This window comes from Lepus europaeus, chromosome 3 (genome assembly GCF_033115175.1).
Source record: "Lepus europaeus isolate LE1 chromosome 3, mLepTim1.pri, whole genome shotgun sequence".
Taxonomy (NCBI): Eukaryota; Metazoa; Chordata; class Mammalia; order Lagomorpha; family Leporidae; genus Lepus; species Lepus europaeus.
Genome location: NC_084829.1, coordinates 62,557,466 through 62,580,925, shown reverse-complemented (window position 1 = coordinate 62,580,925; position 23,460 = coordinate 62,557,466). Strand labels below are relative to the sequence as shown.

The window sequence follows — 23,460 nt, the reverse complement described above, 5'->3', positions numbered from 1 at the left end:
CCTTTCTCTCTGTCTCTCTCTCTCTCTCGCTATCCACTCTGCCTGTCAAAAAGAAAAGGAAAACACACACACACACACACACAACAAGAAGGAAGTTCTACAACATGTAAAAATGGATTATTATTGTATATGCACCCCAACACTCACCCACATACAAGTGAAAATGTTCAGAGAAAAATTGAATTAAATGATAAGTTTAATTTTCAAATCCATGCATGGTTTTCTTGTATAACGCAGTTCCCATGAACATTTTGTGGAACGCTCATGCATGTTTGTGTGTGTGTGTGTGTGTTTGGGGGGGGCATAAGAGTATTTAATTATTCATAATACTGCTAAACTATGTTTCCTCTAGTGTTTACAACAGTTTGTCTATTGTATTTACATATACTTTTCTCTATCTTTGATGTCCTGGAAAACCAAATAATCTTGCTTTTTTAAGTGCTGTAGTAAATTGATATAGAAGTAAAAAATTCAAATTCACTTAAGTAATGTCAAGTTAGATATTCCACTATAAATATGCATTCCAAAAATAATTACAGTAAATTTCATTAAATGAAGTGCTTTTGCCAATTAGTTTCAACATTGATAAGACTTGAAATCAGTTGCATGAACATCAAATTATTTCTCCAGTATGATTTTTTTTTTCTTTTGTACATAAACCAATACATGTGTCATGCATTTAAAGTCAAAGTTTGACTGTATTATAGTCTCAGGTTGCATGAGGTTTCATCTTTTAACTTCATATCTCAAACAATCAAATGCTTAAATGCTATGTGATTTTGGGCTACAAGACCAGATTTTTATTTTATTTTGTAATATCTAAATAACTTTTCATGGGTGTAACCTTTTGCATTGCTTTTCACATTATCTGGTATGACTTTGAATTTTGTGTATGTGTTTATGCAGTACCTTTAGGAAGATGACCTTTCTCTAGAGCTTAGCTCAATCAAGTTTGAAATGCTTTTCATGATATTTTAGCCAAACAACAATATGTAAGGTGTATGAAACATAAGCTTAGGACTTAAGATAATAAGCAAGTAGAATAACAAATTTAGTTTCTTCTATTTCTAGAAAAGCATTCTCAAAATTAAATAATGAAAAATAATATTAATTACCTTATTTCTAAGTGTCCATATTGTATATTTCACAGTTAATAAGTTTCTGCCTTTTCCTTTTTTCATAGAATTCATTTATATGAAATTTACCTATTATTCAAAGTTTATTTATTTAATAATAGTTTATAATGCACTTTAAGTTCTTAATTCCTTAATAAATAATAGATAATTTTTAATAATTTGGGGGTATCTCTCCAATTTATAGAGTCAGTTGCAATATTCAGAATATTTGTCTAGAACAGCTGGACTTCAGCAGGAGGATGGTGAATGATGAATGTCATAAATATTTCAATGCACAAAATAGATCCACAGAAGAAAAAATGCTCCATGGTTTGTACAATTTTGAAAAACCTTGGTATAAATGAGTGTTAAATTAAAAAAATTTAAAATATCTAAACCTAGATTTGGCTTTCATTTTACATATTCAGTCACTTTGCACAGTTTTAATAATCATTGGATTTTACAGGAGTGAAACTATTAGTTAATGAAATAAATATTATCTTTTATTGAAAAATCTATCAAGTTTATAAATCATGTTGGAAAAAAAATCATCATCCTACTTGAATTTCTATTGCCAAACAGTTTTTATCTGTATTTACAGTTGCCACATGCATGGAAATCCTAATTTGTATGCAAATAGCTAAACACTTCAGTGTGTCTTCTAGTTCAACCATTTTTACTATTTTGTATAAAATGCATCCCTTAGAAATTATTGTCCTTTTTTGATTTTTATATTAGAGTTAGGACACTGGTTTATTTTTATTATTATTATTTTTTTATTTTTATTTTTGACAGGTAGAGTGGACAGTGAGAGAGAGAGATAGAGAGAAAGGTCTTCCTTTGCCTTTAGTTCACCCTCCAATGGCCGCCAGCGGCCGGCATGCTGTGGCCGGAGCACCGCGCTGATCCAAAGCCAGGAGCCAGGTGCTTCTCCTGGTCTCCCATGCAGGTGTAGGGCCCAAGGACTTGGGCCATCCTCCACTGCCTTCCCGGGCCATAGCAGAGAGCTGGCCTGGAAGAGGGGCAACCGGGACAGAATCCGGTGCCCCGACCGGGACTAGAACCCGGTGTGCCGGCGCCGCAAGGTGGAGGATTAGCCTGTTGAGCCGTGGCGCCAGCATCACTGGTTTATTTTTATTATTAAGTGTATTGATATGTTACATTTTTGAATCCATTATATGAAGTAAAGAGAGTACTTAAAAATCAGAAATCTACTAGAAACAGAAATGATAGGTTTGATTGTTTTGGCAGTATATATGAGATAAATATTTAAAGGTGAGAAAAAATAGAACTACCGTCAAAGCAAACTAAAGTAGATATGTGATTTGGGGTCGGCGCTGTGGCATAGAGGGTAAAGCTGCCACCTGCAATGCTAGCATCCCATATGGGTGCCAGTTTGAGACCCAGCCGCTCTGCTTCCAATCCAGCTCTCTGCTGTGGCCTGGGAAAGCAGAAGATGGCCCAAGTCCTTGGGACCCTGCATCTGCATCGGAAACCTAGACTTAGTCCTGGCTCCTGACTTTGGATCTGCACTGCTCAGGCTGTTGTGGTCATCTGGGGAATAAACCAGCGGATGGAAGACCTCTCTGTCTCTCTCTCTGTCTGTCTCTCTCTCTGCCTCTCCTTTTATCTCTATGTAATGCTGACTTTTAAGTAAAATAAATAAATCTTTAATTAAAAAAGATATGTGATTGTTCTCAGTTGTACTGAGGTTTTGAGAGGAAAACAAGCTAAAATTTTCTAAAAATTACAAATCAGTGCAATTATTATAGAGATATATGAGTGTATGTGCAATCATCTTCGCATATCATTGTTAAAATATTTTCCTGACATTTGAGGGATTTTTGCTTCTGTTTCATAAGTAAAATAATATAACTTGGGATGAAACCAGTTAAAATCAGACTATATTGAAATGGTGATGTTACAAATCTAAGAAAAAGCTTTTACAGGTACAGAAATAGAAATTATTTTCTATAAGACTTAAAAGATGTTAATCAATCAAAAATTTATTTAAATAAAATTTTAAAAAGTATTTTTGTTAAGTTATCAGTGCATAGACTGTTCTTAGGTATTCAACAAGTACTTTCAGTGTAGTGGTAGCATATAATACTCAAATTGATCTTTGATTATAATATGAATATAATTTACAGAATTTATTAGTTCTGCTAAAACAAAATATAATTAAGCAAACAAATCAAAATATATCAATGCAGGAAAAACAGTCAAATATGAAGAGAAAGTCTTTGGAAATGAATTGAAGATAAGCATAGATTTCATTTAAATGTAGACTTATAAATTGACAATCTGAAAACTCTGATCACACTTACTAAATTAAACAATATGAATAAAGATATTAAATTCTAGGTATATCAATTTTCTTAAGGGGAATACTGGAGAAGGTATTTAAGAATGAATTAATTGCATTATTTTCAAATTTAATTAATTCATTTTTTAAGGACATTTATTTATTTGAAAGGCAGAGTTACACAGAGAGAGAAGGAGAGGCAGAGAGAGAGAGGTCTTCCATCTGGTGGTTCATTTTCCAGTTGGATGCAACAGCAGGAGCTGCACAGATCTGAAGCCAGGAACCAGGAGCTTCTTCCAGTTTTCCCACATAGGTGCAGAGGCCCAAGGACTTGGGCCATCTTCTACTGCTTTCCCAGGCCATAGCAGAGAGCTGGTTTGGAAGTGGAGCAGTAGGGACTTGCTGGTGCCCATATGAGATGGTGGTACTGCAGGTGGCGGTTCTACCTGCTACACCACAGTGCCAGCCCAAAATATAATTAATTTGAAACAAAATTAACAGGCATAAAAACCTGAAGATATATTGAAAAAATTATAAAAAAGAAAGTTAAAAAAGAGAAAGATGAACAAATATTTTAATGTTTTAATGTTAGAATAATTCAAATATTCCAATGTTCATTAATATACCAAGCTATCAGTGGAATAGTCTATGAAGTTGTCCAAAGATCAACTGAATTATATAAATTTTAAAAGACAACGAATAGAGGATAAAGACCAGGCAAACATTGCAAACTATAAGGTATCAATCACACCACAAATCAATTATAAAATAAACAAATCAGGCCGGCGCCACAGCTCAATAGGCTAATCCTCCGCCTTGATGCGCCGGCACACCAGGTTCTAGTCCCGGTTGGGGCACCGATTCTGTCCCGGTTGCCCCTCTTCCAGGCCAGCTCTCTGCTGTGGCCAGGGAGTGCAGTGGAGGATGGCCCAAGTGCTTGGGCTCTGCACCCCATGGGAGACCAGGATAAGCACCTGGCTCCTGCCATCGGATCAGCGCGGTGCGCTGGTCACAGCGCGCCAACCGCAGCGGCCATTGGAGGGTGAACCAATGGCAAAGGAAGACCTTTCTCTCTGTCTCTCTCTCTCACTATCCACTCTGCCTGTAAAAAATTAAAAAAAAAATAAAATAAAATAAACACATCAAATGTAATTCACATAACAAAACCAAAAACAGAAAACATCAATAGATATTTATGATTGACATCTATTAAGGCCAGCGCAGCAGCTCAATAGGTTAATCCTCCACCTGCGGCGCCGGCACACCGGGTTCTAGTCCCGGTCGGGGTTGCCGGATTCTGTCCCAGTTGCCCCTTCTTCCAGGCCAGCTCTCTGCTGTGGCCAGGGAGTGCAGTGGAGCATGGCCCAAGTCCTTGGGCCCTGCACCCGCATGGGAGACCAGGAGGAAGTACCTGGCTCCTGGCTTTGGATCAGCGCGGTGCGCCGGCCGCAGCGCGCCAGCCTCAGTGGCCATTGGAGGGTTAAACAACGGTAATTCTCTCTGTCTCTCTTTCTCACTGTCCACTATGCCTGTCAAAAAAAAAAAAAAAAAGACATCTATTAAAACACCTCTAATATCAAACTAAAACAAACGCTATTCCAATTCAAAAAATTCAATGTAATAATTTTGTTTATGAAGATTAAAAGAAAGAAAAATTAAAAACATCACAAATACATTAATTAAGACAATGTAGGAACTTTATATATGTGTGTGTGTGTAGAAATATGTATGATGTATTAATGTAGGATTCAAGACAGAAAGTATTACTCCAAACACAAATTTGTATAAGTTGTTCCATTTTAAATAATTGCTACTACAATAAATAAAAAACTAAGAAAACTACTCCTTTCAGAAAATTAAATAGTATGTAAGATACATTTTTACCATGACATATTTTGAAAATAATGTGTCTAGCTTAAATTGATATCAAGTATACAAGACATATCATTAAATGAAAGGGGCATATTTCAGAGCATTATATTTGACCAGGATATGATTTTTTAAAAAATTAATAAAACAGAATATAAGAATAAATATAAATGGCTAGGGATGTAGGTAGGCACAGCTGTAGATATGACAGTATTAATACTATACTATAAAGGATTTCACAAAATATAATACTGATAATTTCCCAAATATGTGTAGGTTGCGTCAAACATTTTTTTTGAAAAGTCCAGAAGTTTGGAACAAACAGGTTGTTCTTTAATTACAATTCAACAAATTAAGAAAGATGAGTATACAAGAAAATGTGTACTTTTGGATACTTGTTCTTTCTAAAGCCATCATACAGATTTATGAATATAGTGACTTTTGATTTTGATTTTTAAAAATAGTAACTAGTCAATTCATTTAATATTGCTCACTTAAACCCACTGATATGTTTATGTGATTATCTTCATTGCCCTTGGGATCCCTGTCAAAGGTACTATAAAAATCTCAGTAGTTTATTTTGGGCTTACCATTATCACTATGATTTAGTTTTCTTTCTCCTCATGCTTTTACTTTCAATTTTATACACAGCATTCAAAGGAATATCTATGGGGATTTAAATAATGTATGAAAATATCATCTTATAATTTGTATTACATTAGATAATGCTGAGAAAGAACCCATTACAATTTATTGAATGTATATGTACTAAAATTATTTGTATATGTGTTCATCTTTGTATCAAGTGAAGAAATATGTAAAAAACTCATTTTTAACTTCAAAAATATCTCTTTTTTTAATTGACTTAGATCAATTGAACTTGCAAGCATTTCAAATACATTTACATGCAATACAGAGTTTTATTTCACAGTTATCTTCATTTAATGGAAACTATATCAAAAACTATTAGAAAAATATATTGGATATAGATTGAAATTAGTGTAAAAGTTTTATATGTATATTATTAAAGCAAAGTCAAAACAAGATTTAAAACTCTCTTAAGTGAATATTTAAAATAGTAAGATTGAATCCATAAAATACATTATGTATTCATGAGTATAGATATATAAAATTAAAATTTGTGTAAAAATTTTATATGCATGTCATTAAAGCTGTTCAGCCCCCAAAAGATCTCAATGGTCATGGCTGAAACAGGCTGAAGCCAGGAGCCAGGATTGTCTTCTAGGCTGGACAGATGGGAACAGGGGCCAAAACTTGGGCCATCTGCTATCTTCCCAGGTACATTAGCAGGGAGCTGGATTAGAAGTGGACATCGCTGCAGGCAGTGGGGTAAACAGCTATGCCACAGTGCCGGCCCCAGTATTATAGCTTTTGAAAAATCACTTGTTTATTTTCATTTTATTTGAACAGCAGACAGAGAAAGAAAAAGATACAGGGAGACAGAGACAGAGACAGATTTTTCATGGGCCCTTCATTCCTTGAATACCTGTAACAATCGGGGCTGGGTCAAGCAGTAATTCAATCTGGGTGTCTCATGTGGGCAGCAGGCATTTAATTACTTGAGTCATCACTTGCTACCTCCCAAGATGCACCTTAACAAGAAGTTGGAATTGAAAGTAAAGTCAGAACTCAAACCCAGGCACTACAATATGGGATGTGGTTGCCATCTTAACTACTGCTCCAAATTCCTGTCTCAAAGTTTTTAGATTATTTCAGAATGTAATAAAGAATGCTTGGCCTTGCCACTTAGTTATATTTTAGATGAATAATTGCATTGAGTGACAAATTGTGATTGAATGATTTATTTTATATGTGATACGTATATACACATGCCATAAATATTCTGTCATTTAGCATTATCCGAGGTTATGAAATTATACCTATTACAGTTAAGTGGTAGAATACATATTTGTGTCTTGCTCTGTTTTATATCAATGTTCTTTCCACTCATTTAACAAAATTAAGTTTTGCCAGAAGAGGACACTTGTTATGAGACTATTTTTAATATACACCTTATAATCATCCTTATTAAATAATTCATCCTAGGGCCACGTTGTGGTGTGGTGGGTAAGGCTGCAGCCTGTGATGCTGTCATCCAATATAGGTGCCCGTTTGTGTCCTGCCTGCTCCACTTCCCAAACAGCTCCCTGCTAGTGGCTTGGAAATCACAACCAAGGATGTCCTCAAGTGTTTGATCCCCTGCTACCAGTGTGGGAGACCTGGAAGAAGCTCCTGACTTGTGGCCATCTGTGGAATAAACTAGCAGATGAAGATCTCTCTGTCTCACCCTCTCTGTAAACTCTGATTTTCAAATGAATAAACAAATCTGAAAAAAATAATTCATGCTATAAATTAAAAATGTGACTTACATATGTTGAAATAAAGTATATAGCTGATTTTTTTTTTTCTTTTTGCACGTCTCAGATGCGGTTGTACTGTTGGTTATGTTGGCAGACTCTGTGTTGTCAATGATGAATATTGGGTAGGAAACCAGAGTTCACCAGAGCATCGACTCTTTCCTACCCATTTGCACAACTGCAACTGTAGCTGTCTGCAAAGGTATGGAAGAAACAACAGTGGAACAGAATATTATAAATCTGTGCCCTACAAAACTGGAGCAGCCGGTATACATTTAAGCAGATATTTCTTCTCCAAGTGTGTCTCAGGATTTGCAGGCAAGTATTTCCAAACAAATCAAATTTTCTAGTGGATAATGTGGTTAACATATTTGTTTGACATATCTCAAATGTGCCTAATGATTGGTATTGCAAACTGCTTTCTCATTTGGCAAAGTAAAAATGCCTTCACTTGAATAATTGGATTGCTTCTTTGGGCAATTTCATCGCTGACTACACAGACTTGCTCATGCAAATGAGGCTAATAAGGCCAGGTTAAACCATTGAGAATATGATAGTTTATGTCAGGGGTCTGAAGAGAAAAACAGGCAGCTATAACCTCCTAATAATTTTGCCCAAATAGGCTCAGTCCTGCACTTCAGTCTCCTCTTTGGCTGCATAAGCACATTGAGAGCCATTTTTTCCTTAGTTTAGGAATAAAACTTTGGTTTCAGTGTGGTCTAGATCAGTTTGATGTCCTGAAATTAACAGGACATAAATAAAATCATAAACAATATAAATTCCACATAAAGTTATAGAGGACAAGTTTCATAGTGGCTATATGGTAATAAAGCAGCTTTCAACATAAAGAAAATCAGAAATTAAGCTTTCAAATTTATATTGATCCCATCCTTGGTCTTTCGTTGAAGTTATGCATGGTAATTATAAAACTTCTTTATTACCATTGTCTCATAAAAGGCAATACAGAAACCACACAGGAAATATTTTTGTCACTTTTATTTATTTATTTTTGAGATTTATTTATTTACTTGAAAGAGTTAGAGAGAGAGAAGGACAGGCAGAGAGAGACTGAACAATTTTGGCTGGTTCAGTCCCCAACTGGCCACACGGCCGGAGCTGTGCCCATCCGAAGTCAGGAGCCAGGAGCGTCCTCTAGGTCTCCCACACAGGTGCAGGGGCCCAAGGACTTGCGCCACCTTCTACTGCTATCCCAGACTTCTACTGCTATCCAGCAGAGAACTGGATAGAAAGTGGAACAGCCAGGACTCAAACTGGCGCCCATATAGGAATGCAGTATTGTAGGCGCCAGCCCCAATATTGTCACTTTTAAACCACACAAAACTTAAGTAAAACATTTTTGAAATGTGATATTTATTTTAATATCCCATTTTATTGAGCAGAACAAATTCTGAAAGTTATTTGGATTTCCATCTTAAAATGAAAATATATTTTCGCTATTTGGTATTTAAAGTAATATGTGGAAGGTTTTAGAGGCAATTTAAAATATAAGTTTCAAAAATGGAAATGGTGATAACATTGGAATACTTTTGGTCCAGATTAGCTTTTTTAAAGGTGAAAAGTTTATTTGATGCACAACTTCTGGCAAGATTGCTCAAAGTTGCTCCCATTAATTCATAGTCAAGCATGTTCCAAGTAAAAGTAAAATAACAAAAAAGATGCTAGCTTTATGAACATATATGCACATAAATATGTATAATTCTTGTCTTAGAAAATGTTTTATAACAGAATATCTTATAAAAATCAGTAAATGCATAAAATTATACATGCTGAGTTTATACATAAAATTATACATAGGAGGAAATAATGAACTTAACTTTTCCTAATACCATTACTAAGAGAATGTCATTTGATGCACAATGTTTTTCTACAGATATATACTTATGTGTATATGTATACATAATCAAGGAAGACGCTATCACTGTATATATCATCTGTACCTTGATTGTGTAGTATGATCAATAAATATGTATTAAATGTACACTCCTCACACAATTACTCTACATATATACATAATGTTGTCGACACATAATTTAAAATTGCTATTTCCCACTTCCTTAGCTGAAGATTTAGAAAAAAAAACCCACATTTTTAAAGTTGAACTCAGCAAAATATTCTTAAACTCATATTACCAGCAAGATCAATGTCTTCTTTATTTTTCATTAATTTTATTACCTTGATAGGCAGGCAAGCAGGCAGGCAGAGATTTTCCATTTGCTTGTTCTCTCCCCAGACGCCTGTGAAAGTCTGAACTGGGCCAGGAGGAAGCCAGGAACCCCATCTTGGCCTTGTGCATGGGTGGGAAATATTCATGTACGTGAACTATCACCTGCTGCCTCCCAGGCTATGCATTAGCAGGAAACTGCATCAGAAGTGAAGTAGCCTGGACTCTGAGGATTCTGATATGGGCAGCTTAGCTGTTGTTCCAATTCCTGTTCCCCACCATGTTTTTTTTTTATCTTCTGTAAGGTCTTCCTCTTTGCAGCAAATGGTAAAACTCTTGCAGGTTTCCTCTGTTCAAAATTTTCATTCCAACTTGTACATCAGTGAGATGTCCAGGAACGAATCCATCTAATTTTTCCTAGTAACAGAGTAAATCCCACTGGAAGCAGAATATTGGCGGGGGCACGGGAGGAGAACTTAAAAGTCCATGTCCCCCTCCCCGTTTTCTTTCCTTTTCTCTCTCTGGTTCCTCTGGCTTCTATCAGTTTTACCTCCCTTCAGCTGGATTCATCTCCCTTTATGACTTCCATCTGATTTATGACTTCTCACGTTGGTCTGATCTTCCTTCCCTTCCCTCTTTACATTTGATTTCTCTTCATCCCTCATTTGGTTTCTGTGCCTGCATCTAGGAACTCACGTGTTTCTTAAAGAAATTTGTTAACAGTTCGTTTTAAAAGAGTGTTATTATGCCTTTTATAGAAGTTGTAATCATGTTTTCTTCTGGTCGCTATAACCCTGGGGGGTCAGATTTAGGCTTACAATTAAATTTCCATGTTAAATATCAGTCTCTGAATCAGTAGCTCCGAGGCACTAATTTCATTGTTCATGAGAATAACCTGAAAGTCTTCTTCGCGAAGCATTATGGTTAGGCCCGCCTCCTGAGTTTTTAATTCAGTAGGGCCCAGTGTTCCTGGGGTGGTGGTTATGCTGGCTGGTCTCTGAAACTCTCAGAGAAACACTGTTCTAACACAATAAATATTCTTCATGAGAAGTGCTTGAGTGGATCTGAAGAAGTAAAATTCACGTTTGGGTGAACAAAGATTATGCACAGCATGCAGAAACTGCCTAGTGTGTACTTCTCTGCAGGAAAACAACCCCTGGAATCAGAAGCTGATACCTTCACACAGTAAGGCCATACGCTTGTATATTGAATTGAATGTGATTCCATTGCTGTTACCTATTATCTAAAATTCTGCAAAAACTAAATTCTGGAAGCAATTCCAGTGGATTTTATTTTGGGGCTGTGACATGTTTGGAATCCCCGTGCTTTCCCTTCATATGCGATTTTAGTGTTTGAATTCACGTTTTTATTTTTTTATTTATTTTTTAATTTTTCCATATATATTTTATTTTTGGCATTCCACCCTTAATTCACCTCTTTTTTTTTCCTTTTTTTATTTAGTAAATATGAATTTCCAAAGTGCAGTTTATGGATTACAATGACTCCCCCCCCGCATAATTTCCCTCCCACTCATGCCCCTCCCCTCTCCTGCTCCCTCTCCCATTCCATTCACATCAAGATTCATTTTCAATTTTCTTTATATACAGAAGATAGATTTAGTATATATTAAGTAAAGATTGCATCAGTTTTGCACCCACACAGAAACACAAAGTGTAAAATACTGTTTCAGTGCTAATTATAGCATTACTTCACATTGGTCTACACATTAAGAACAGATCCCACATGAGACATAAGTACACAATGACACCTGTTGTTGATTTAACAATTTGACACTCTTGTTTATGGCGTCAGTAATCTCCCTAGGCTCTAGTCATGAGTTGCCAAGGCTATGGCACTGCTTAACACCATTTGAACAAATTCCTAGAAAAAGTATAATCCTAACAGTGAAAGTGGACATACATTGCTTTTTCCAAATTTAATATAACTTTAGATTGTGTTATTTCTACATGTATTTAATTAAAAGTCAGGTCCCAGTAACCCTTGGTAATATAGTGTTGTCTTCACAACTTAATATATGATATATTTAATATTGATATATTATTCAAGTATTTAAGGCTCATAGAATTAGAAAGAAACAAGTAATATTTCTTTTTTGGGAAACATCACACAATTTTTGAATGGAAAAAGAAGGAAAAGTTAATTATCAGTATTAAAAAAAAATAAAAAAAATAAAAAAAATAAAAAAAAATTTATGCTACATTTTAAAATTCTTTGTAGTCTTGAGTTGCTTGATATTTGGTATAATTAAATATAGTTAATGGAATTTTAAAGTTTTCTATTGGTTGGTGTGAGTTCTTTTTTGTTGGTTTATGTATATGTAACTATGCAAGTATATATTTTCATATATATATAGTTATGGGAAAATACAAAAACAAGTGTACAAAGCCTGGAGCAGGTAAAAGAATCGTCTGCCCTAATTGCATTACCACCTTTATTACATACTAATCTCTCTCCGGAAGCTGAACATCTTTTCAGAGTTCTTCTAACCCTAACATGGGGCATGTATGAAAAGAAGAAATAAAATACCAACCTATATAAAGAGATTGAAAAAGACGTAAGGTTTTTCAAAGAGAACATTGTTGCTAGCTGAAACAGGACCAGGAAATTGGGCCATTTGGCAGAAGGAGGGTGATGCACACACATATCATTTTACCACCATTTGCTTTGAGATACTCCACAGTGTACAAGTGGGCTCAGCATCAGTAACTAAAACAATACAAATATTTAGTGTCTAAAATGCATATATTTGGTCATCCACTTGGGAAGTGAATTGGTACTACTTCTGTTGAAAAGCTGCTCATTTTCATTATTATAAGACGGTTATTTTATAACACGTTAATATAGATGCTTGACCTTTAGTAAGCTAGTTCTTTTGGAGTGAATCCCAGATGTGCATACAATTAGAAACAATGTTGAATATTTTGTGTTGCCAGATCACTAATTAAATTCCTGCATATAACCTTTTTCTTCCTGAAATGCAACATTTAGTAAATTATTTTATAATTATGCAAATATGTTTTGTATAGCTTTTGCATTTTAATACATTTGAGAGAACCTACCATTTAGAATTAAATCAACATCTGAAAGGCACTTGTGCAGTACTATAACTGAAAAATTGCAATTCAAATAACACACTCTACTTTCAACAAAGCTGCACTCTTTGCTGTTTTAAAAGTCACATACATTTGTGTAAATTTTGTGTTTTTTGATAGAAGTAAAGTTTAAATATCTCTGTTCACAAAGGATGATTAAGCATCTCCCAGAGTGAGGTTCTTTTTTTCAGAGCCTTTTCTTCAATCCTACTTTTCAAAGCTGTTTCTATCATGCTTATTTCATATTTGTTTAGGATAGCCTTCAGTTAGCTCAGAGGACAGAGATCAAAGTAAACAAAAATGTAATTCCTGTTATTTCCTTAATTTCACTGGTACCTCACCCAGACAGTACATAGAAGAATATGCTGTTAATAGGATCAGATATATATATTATATAACTAAACAAAATGAAGTTTAGAAAGCAGTATCAGAATTTATGAGAATAATTATATTAAAATATTGGACTTTTTTTGGTATGTTAAATATTGAGCTGCCCCATCTTCATTTTCTCTTCTTCACAACATAATCACTTTACCTCTACCTGTGCAAAATGACAAACTTATGAATGAGGGACTAGTCATTAAGTGAATGGCTCAAGTTGTGACATAGATTGTGAGGCATATGTGATATTTTTCTGATCCTTTTGTTAAATTCTGTTTGCCTTGATGTAAATTATAAGACATAGGAATTGAAAGATAGGATTAAATGATGTCGTAGGGCTAGCAATACCAGACAGAGAAACACACACACAAAATGAATGTTTAGATGTGTATGTAAAGAGAAATTTGTAAATATATTTTCACAACACATTTAAAATTAGGTTCATGTCTGTCTTTCATTATTTTAACTAATTTATTGATGCATTACTGTAAAGTTTAGAGGTAAACTATATTCAGAGAGAATCGAAAATTTATCACAATAGGAGTGTTTACAAGAATAGGCCAAATGGTAATTATCATATACATGGTAAAAAATACTATTTTGAGGGTGGGCATTATGACTCATCAAGTAAAGCCACTGCATCTGACACTGGCATTGCACATGGGTGCCAATTCCAGTGCCAGATGTTTCACTTCCTATCCAGTTTCCTACTAATGTGCTTGGGAAAGCAGCAGATGATAGCCTGACTACCTGGCCTCTGCACCCACATGGAATACATTGATGAAGCTCCTGGCTTTGGCCTGGCCCAACCTCAGCTGTTGCAGCCATCTGTGGAGTGAACCAACAGATGGAGTATCTCTTTCTGTCTCCCTTCCACCCTATCCTCTCTCTTTCTTTTTGTAACTCTGACATTCAAAGTTAAATATCTCTCTATCTATATCTATATCTATATCTATAATGTATGTATTAAAGATACTATATGGAAGCTTAGAGAAGTAGGAAAGAAATAAAAAGAATACAAGGGCATAGTATGGGTGAGTTTAAACAAATATCAGCTGTACAAAATGAAGCTCTCTTGTGAAGCTTTCAATGTGTACAACATAACATATGCCAAAATATGCATATGTGTCTAAAGGATATTGAATATGGTTAAGAGAGTTCAGACCTTTACATTGTGTGGGGTGTGATACAAGTACCAATTTATGTAAAAACATGATAAAATAATTATAAATGTTGCAGTTCCTAGTGTAAGCCCTTAAGAATAACAAAAAGGTATGTAGAGGGGAGAGGAAGTGGAATAAAAAGTGACTCATAAGAAGTAATTAAAGTTTGTGAAAAAGACAAAATAGAACAGATGAATCAAACGGAAAATAGTGCATGGATATATTTCAACCGAATTTAAAATTAAAATGGCCTCAAATCTCCAAAGAAAGTTAAAGGTATAAGTAATAATGGACAAATAAATGCTCCTGGCATAACTATTAATTGGGAAACTTTGTTTATATGAATACAGATCTTAATGAACTTAAGACTCAAATTCATGCCAAATAGCTAATTTCAAATTTAAAAAATTAAAATTTTAGAATTATTTAGAATTTATTAAAAAAATGATGTAATATGGGCCTCTAGCTCATTTATGTGTACATGTTTGTGTATATATTTATTTAGGTTTATTATAATTGTGTTTATGAAGAATTATAGGGACCTGGTTCCAGTACTTTACTACACAGCAGAAGCAGACAGGCAAGAAATATCTACATATGACAGAGACTGAGGATGCCAAATTGTTCATTTGAATGTGTTATACATGTGTAGTGTGCAATAATTTTAATTATTCAGCAATTGAGCAATAACTATCAAAAGAGATTAGAGATTGAGATAGATACAGATCTTAAAATGATATTTTTCCAATAATACTTATTCAGGCTAAGAATCTAATTTTTGAGCTTATAATTTCTAAGATCTACAATAAGAGACACATTAAGGAGACTATTTGGGGTAGGTTAGAATTTCCTTCCTGCCATCTGCTTATCCAAGAAATTTTCATTGTTAGCCCAGGAAACCTCATGATGGAGAAAGGCCAAAGCAATCAATGAATAACCAGCTTGGTCATCTTCTAGAATACTGGTATAAGACTAACGTTCAGCAATACCTGAATAATATCTTCTCCTGATTCTTAAAACAGTTACAGGTTAAATATTACTGTTGTTGAATTCTATTCCCTTTCTGTCAGGTGCTAGCTTGCCTCTACATTCATTATTCAACATTAGATGTCAGTAATATTCTGGATTTGTATATTTAGGGAATTTTCTGTAACTAATAATTTTCCTATGGCTTGACAATATACAATTTATTGATGTGCTTTAATTTTCAACTTTCTCATAATATTTTATTCCATGCTGCACTATATGAACAAGCTTCCCAAAGCTACTGACAGAAAGTATCTTTAAGAATATTTTCTTTTAAGAATAAAAGATAACATGGCTTTTCTTGATGGCAGGACACTTCTTAAGAAATTTCTAATCTGAATAGACTTCGCAACTGCTGACTAAATATAAAAAAGTATTATAAAACAAGCAGAAAATGCAAGACAAGAAAAGATGCATTCTTGGCATTTCACAGAAAATGATGTAATTTTTCCATCTTTTGTTATTTTGGATAACACAGAAAAGCAATCTAGTCTGGTATCATAAATGAGAAACTCAGGAATTAGCATATAAGTTCCGTGGAAAATAGAGAAAAAACAAACTATTCACAATATAAATAGGAGAATACATTTGCAAAGTAAAATTTTGGGAATAAAGCAGACAGACATTAAATATAATCTAAGTGTCCATTTGTTATTTAAAGTTTAACATAGATTTTGCATTATTAGAAAAAAATCCACAATAAATTTTAAAACTACTCTCATATGCTTCATTCTTATGAATAAATGTGGAAGTTTCAAAATAACAGTTTCAAGGGAGTATATTAACATTAGACATGTAACAGAAAATTATGGTTGGGCAGCAAGAATCTATATCACATCAGTAGATGTTGAAGAGAGCAATTTTTCCAATTCATCTTCACATAAAAGAAAACCAGAACATCAAACACGTACAATTAATGTGCACATATTTTCAAAAGATAAGAAAGATGATTTTTTCTCTTTAGGATAATATTTCACTGTATCTTCATTTAGTTAGCAATAGAATATCTAGCAATAGAATATAGAATATCTCATACCATTTGAACATTAAACAAAGAAATATATGTTGTAATTTACAGAGTAATCAAAACTTATGGTTTTTATTGACTATCTGTCAGTTAAGCATATTAGGATGTTTTAATAAAGTTATGATCAGTCTATTAATTCAGCTATCTTCAACTTAATTATGCTTCCAGGAATGTATTTACTTAGATACTAGATATGAAATAAAATAAAGTCACAGAGACTAATTATACATTTAATTCAATTAGTTATGTTGTAGTTTTCAATTTTATAAACCAAATAAATGATTGTTTATCACAAAAATTCAACCTGGTTATATCTATAAATCAGGATATTTTCAAGGAAGCATAGAATATTTTAATTATATAGTTCAGATGATATAACTACAGTGTAAGTATGTATTAGCACTTTTAAAAAAGTATAAAGACATGGTAAAATTAGTATATAAAATGTTAATCCTGTTTGATGTATACTTAATAGACAATTGATTGCTGTTTTCCCTCAATAAAACTATAGCGGCCTAATTAATGTAATAGCTGAAGATTTATAAAATGTTATTGAAAACAAAATGCCAGAACCATATTTCCCCCATGAACTATTTTTAGCAGAATGAAAAGCTAGCTATTTTTAAGGAGGATGAAGATCATGAAATTTGGTTAGGTTTATCTGAGAATATGAATTTTTTCCATTACCTGGCAGGATCATCCTAAAATATGTGACTAGAAGTAGTCTCATTCCATCATATGAACCAGGCATGAAAACAGAGGCCAAAACTGAGCCCACAACCACAGTGGAAACATGCTGTGTGTTATTTTCATTGGGAAATTCAATGGATCAGATGCCTTTCCACTATTCTTGGAGTGGTAGTCTATTATACCAATAGAAAACTTAGTACATCCAGGTAAGATTTTGTAAACAGGTCTTAACAGTGTCTGAAGAGATAGTAAGACTAAAGTTAAAAGCTATTGTTTTACGAACAATTATCAGATTGTTTAGATTTCTACTAAATGTAAGAAGCCAATATGAAGCCCCTAAAAATTGCAGCATATATTTATATAAAAGTAGAAAACATAGTAATATTAAAGATGAAAAGTATACTTTTTATGAGATCTGATAGTAAGCAAGTAAACTAGTTTTACATGAATTTTTTACCTTAACAAATATATTGGTAAAAAAAAAAGATAATTTAAGTGAGGGCAATGTAAAAACAACCAAGCACCTGAATTAAATAGGAGTATGATAAAATACCAATAGAAGAAATAATCTGCATTAAAAGCAATAAATAGTGGAATCCATAACACAAATAAATTTACAAAGTAACATATGCATATTACCTTGTTTTGATATCTACAAATTGTATACTTGTGCTGAAATGTCACATTGAATCCCACATATACGTGCACTTATTATGCATCAATTAAAAATAATAAAATGTGGGACTCATATTATAAAAGATCTGTGATATGAAGAATAATTTCAGAATATTTTTAATAAAGAGAAAGTATGTTAACAGATCAAACAATGGATTTTCATCATATTGATAATCATCATTACTGAAAGAATACAAAATAAAAAGTAAAATAGAAAACCAATTTCTTTTTTTTTTTTGAAAACCAATTTCTAACCTATATAAAACAAAATTGTTACTTGAAATTGTGAGGTGTATATTAATGTATCCAGTTGAATATTGTGAGCTTAAAATATTTCTTCAAAACATAAAAGCTATTAGAGAATAGTGCGTATTCTCTTCCAAAGTCAAGGCCAAAAAGAGCAAGTAGAACCATCTGTAGAGTTATGAGAAATACTGATTAACAAACATAGCTGAGGCATATGTTTTATACAAACAAGGTATTTTTAAATTTTGAGAGTAGAAGAGAAAAAATAGTGTTGCTTTGGAAAGCTGAAAGTATAATAACATATTGATTATTACAAAGTAAGCAGTTTATAAAACGGTAGAACATGTCTGAGGATAGGTAAGCAGCCATTTAAATGGTGGAACTTAGGGGCCACCCCTTGCAATGTTGACAACACATATTGGAGTGCCACTTTGAGTTGCAGATGCTCTGTTTTTTGACCCAGTTGCTAGATGGAAATTCCTGGCTCCTATCTTTATCCTGGTCTACCTCTGTATAATGGAGCCATTTCGAGAGAGAACCAGTGCTTTCTTCTTGTCCCTCTGCCTTTCAAATAAATGAATGAAAAAAATTAAAATTATGAAATTTATAGACCAAATTTTGTAAGTTTTGAATTTTTATTACCTAACCTAAAGAATGAACAAAGTTTTTATTACTTAACATTGAATAAGTGTTGAGATAAGTGTATAAAAATAGAAACAATCCTGGCCTGCTCCGTGGCTCATTTGGCTAATCCTCTGCCTGTGGCTCCGGCATCCTGGGTTCTAGTCCTGGTTGGGGCGCCGGGTACTAGTCCCGGTTGTTCCTCTTCTGGTCTCTCTGCTGTGGCCTGGGAGGGCAGTGGAGGGTGGCCACTGGGTGGCAGTGGAGGAGGCACCTGGCTCCTGGCTTCGGATCAGTACAGCACCAGCCGTGGCGCCATTTGGGGAGTGAACCAACGGAGGGAAGACCAATCTCTCTCATTGTCTAACTCTGCCTGTCAAAAAAAAATAAAATAAAAAATAGAAGCAATCCTACATACAATTGCTCTAAGGGATGGGAATCAGTATCAGATTTAACAGAAATAAAATTTACATGAGCAATGTAACTGTATGATAATTATGTATCTATTGATTTTTCTGAAAACAACCTTGCCCTACATTTTGAGTGCATTTTGGAAGAACATATTACAGATAATCCATGAGCAATTAAATAAAAAGCAATATTTATATTCAAGAGAAAAACTTTCTTCTAGGATTTATTTATTTGAAAGGCAAAGTTACTGAAAGAGGGAGGGAGGGAATGAGGGTAGGAAAGAGATAAAGAGAAATAGAGAATCTTCTACCCACTGGGTCTCTCCTTAAATGGCCACAATTGGTGTGGCTGTACCAGGGCAAAGCCTACATGGGTTTAGGGCAGGGGGCAAGTACTTGAGCCATATTCCCTTGTTTTCCCAGGTGCATTAGCAGAGAGATGGATCAGAAGTAGAGCAGCCAAGACTTGAACCAGCACCCATATGGGATGCAGTCATTGCAGGTGCAGCTTTACCTGCTATGCAATAATGGAGGCCCCACCAAAGAAAAACTCTTAAAGTTATCTTCAAGGGACTGTGTTTGTAATATTTTTCTTCTTCTAATTTTTTTTTAAATTTATTTGACAGGTAGAGTTATAGACAGTGACAGAGAGAGACAGAGAGAAAGGTCTTCCTTCCGATGGTTCACTCCCCAAATGGCTGCCACGGCCTGCACTGTGCTGATCCGAAGCCTGGAGCCAGGTGCTTCTTCCTGGTCTCCCAAGCAGGTGCAGGGGCCCAAACACCTGGGCCATCCTCCACTGCCTTCCCAGGCCACCACAGAGAGCTGGACTGGAAGAGGAGCAGCCGGGACTAGTACTGGTGCCCATATGGGATGCTGGGAGAGCAGGCGGAGGATTAACCAAGTGAGCCATGGCATCGGCCCCAATATTTTTCTTGATAATTCAGTTAATCCAATAGAATTTACTGTAAGAATATAGTGTTTAAGTTAAAAAGCAAATAAAATGATTAGCAAAACATAAGCTTTATTAGATGTCATGTATTTTTGTCATGTCCATATACTGAGTAATAAAATATTAAGTAGAAATAGTGTACCTAGAACTTTTTGAGATTTAATTTCTTTACCTATGGAGAGGTTGCGAGAGAGATAGAGCTCCCATCTTTTGGTTACTCCCCCAATGTCTACAATGGCCAAGGCTGGGCTGAATCAAAGCTGCAAGATGGGAACATTTTTCAGTCTCCCACCTAGGTCACAAGAACCCAATCTCAGGGCAGTAAGGTGGCATAGTAGGTTAATCCTTTGCCTGGGGTAGCAGCATCCCATATGGGCACAGGTTCTGATCTCGGCTGCTCCTCTTCAGATACAGCTCTCTCCTAAGGCCTGGGAAAGCAGTGGAGGATGGCCCAGTGATTGGGTCCCTGCAATCACTTGGGAGACTAGGAAGAAGCTCCTGGCTTCAGATCTGCCCGTCTTGGCTGTTGCAGCCATTTATGAGTGAACCTCTTCCTCTCACTGTCTGTAACTCTACCTCTCAAATAAAATAATAATAATAATAAAATCTTTAAAGAAATAACCCAATCTCTTGGGCCTTCACCATTGCCCACCAGGGTCTGAAATAACAAGGACCTAAAGTCACAGGTAGAGTTCAGTACTGAACCCAGGCACTTGGTATAGGATGCAGGCTGTCTTAAGTACTAGATGAAATGTCCACGCTGTACCTAGAATTCAATATTTAAATGTAGAGATGCCTTCACCAAAAGATATTACCAGGGCTGGCATTGAGGCATAGCAAGTTAAGCTACAACCTGCATTGTGGATATCCCATTGGGGTGCCAGTTTGAGTCCTGGCTGCTCCACTTCTGATCCAGCTCCTTGATAATACACCTGAAGAAGCAGAGGAAGATGACCCAAATACTAGGGCCCCTGTATCCATGCAGAAGACCTGGATGAAGCTCCTGACTCCTGGCTCTGGCCTAGCTTACCCTGGCCATTTTGACCATGTGGAGATTGAACTATTGAATGGAAGATTTCTGTCTAACGCTGCCTTTCAAATAAATAAAATAAACCTGAAAGCTATTATCAATAGGCTCTTTTAAATATCTATAGCATGAGTTATTGATAATAGAATTTTGTCACCTCATTCAATTCCGCCAAATCATGGAGTATACACAATGTTTGTAAGACAAAAAATTGACTATATTCCTTGAGTAATATTTCCTGTTTTCTGACAAGTTGATTAATTTTTTTAACAATTATACACAAGAACATACTTGATAATTGTTCTTGTATAATCAGCTGTTTTATTTAATATTTGTTATTTTTTATACTTTAGGTATATTTATATTTTTAAAGTATTTCTTTATTGGAGAGGCAGACCAAGACAGACACACACACACACACACACATTGGGAAGGAGGATTTGGGGGAGAGGGGGGTGTGGGGAGGGAGATATCTCTCATCCAACAGTTCATTATGTAAATGCTGGGACAGCTGTGTACGTGTAGACCAGAGCCTAGATTGAGTAACTCACTGCATATTGTATATTCTAATGTGGGGACACAGGTGTCTTAAACCATAGGCCAAATATCCACGTCTGTTTTATAAATTTTTTTTTTTTTTTAATTTTTGACAGGCAGAGTGGACAGTGAGAGAGAGAGAGAGAAAGGTCTTCCTTTGCCGTTGGTTCAGGAGCCAGGTGCTTCTCCTGGTCTCCCATGGGGTGCAGGGCCCAAGCACTTGGGCCATCCTCCACTGCACTCCCTGGCCACAGCAGAGAGCTGGCCTGGAAGAGGGGCAACCGGGACAGGATTGGTGCCCCGACCGGGACTAGAACCTGGTGTGCCGGCGCCGCAAGGCGGAGGATTAGCCTAGTGAGCCGCGGCGCCGGCTTGTTCTAAATATTTTTAAGAAATTTAATGTATTTTGCTCATTTTAGTTCATTATCAATTTCACAAAGTTTGTTGGAAATTTTAAAATATGTAGTTTAAATATTTTTAATTACATAAATAGTACATAAAATTAGAAATAACATGTTGCAGGTAAAAACTAGGATTATTCTTTTTCTTAGTGTATATTCTTCTTCAGAACCTAGGAAACTCCATTGAAGTGATTTTGGAATTGAAATGAATAAGTACCCAATGTAATGTCCGTGCAATCCGTACCTATTCTTTGTTACATAGTGCCTGTAAAAACAACATTCACTCTGATGCTGTATGTGAACATTGAGTCCTAAGCCTTTCTTAGTTAACTTTTCAAGTAAAATACTGCCATATGCAAGAATGATTGCACATTCAAATATACTTGTATGTGATCTTTCAAAACTATGCAGCTGCAAGCATTCATAGAGTTATATTGAGACTGATCTTTCTGAAGTACAAGAAAATAACATAAGGCACATGCTCAGGACACTATTTCCAACATTTACCACTCTATTTCAAAGCCTAACATCCAGTGATTAGGCAGAGACTTTAATTATTCTGCAATCAGAACTATAAACATGGTGGATTATAAAACAAAGTTTAGTTAAATTATAATAGAAAAACACCCCAACTATTCCATTTAATGTTAATTTTACCTTAAATTTTGCTAGTTTTACTTATAGATAGTACTTTCAATCAAAGTGGGTGAATATGAAATAAATTTATTCTGAATAAGAGTACTCTATTAAAAATTATTTGTTCAAATATTGAGAAATATTTAGATATACAGATTTCAGATTTTCCAAGCATCATTCTATTGAATGATACATACAACAAAACCAACCAACATGAAAATAACACTTCACTAGTGAAATATCAGATTGATCAATATTATGAAATAACAGATTATAGTTTTTATCAAAAGTATATTTCCAAAAGACCTAATTCAAGGGTAAATAACAAAAAAATCATGTAAAATATCTTACAATTATTCATCAAAAATTCATGAGAAAATCTTATACTTATTTATTGTTGTATCAGCCAGTAATTAATATATCTGGAAAAATAGATTATTCCAAAAATATACATGTGCAGTGTACTTCAAGATACCTGCAACCTGCAGGCATTGGATTTTGAGAACAAAGATGTTTCCTAGGGGTTGGTATTTAGCAGAGTAGTTGTGTTACCACTTGAGACCTCCACATCCTATATTGAAATTCAAGTCTTATCCATTCTACTTCTGATCCAGCCTCCTACTAATGTGCAACTTGGGTCAAGGCAGATAATGGCTCAGTACTTGATCCTTGCTACATAAACATATGGGAAACTTGGACAAAGTTC

The 23,460-nt window shown here is 34.9% G+C and overlaps 1 protein-coding gene across 1 annotated transcript in view; it reads left to right on the top strand.

Moving 5' to 3' along the window:
* Window positions 1-23,460, top strand: part of EYS (eyes shut homolog) — a 1,789,541-nt gene that overhangs the window by 166,776 nt on the left and 1,599,305 nt on the right. Inside the window, 1 exon segment of the mRNA XM_062187220.1 lies at window positions 7,735-7,985. Within this exon segment, the coding sequence (XP_062043204.1) occupies window positions 7,735-7,985 (251 nt within the window).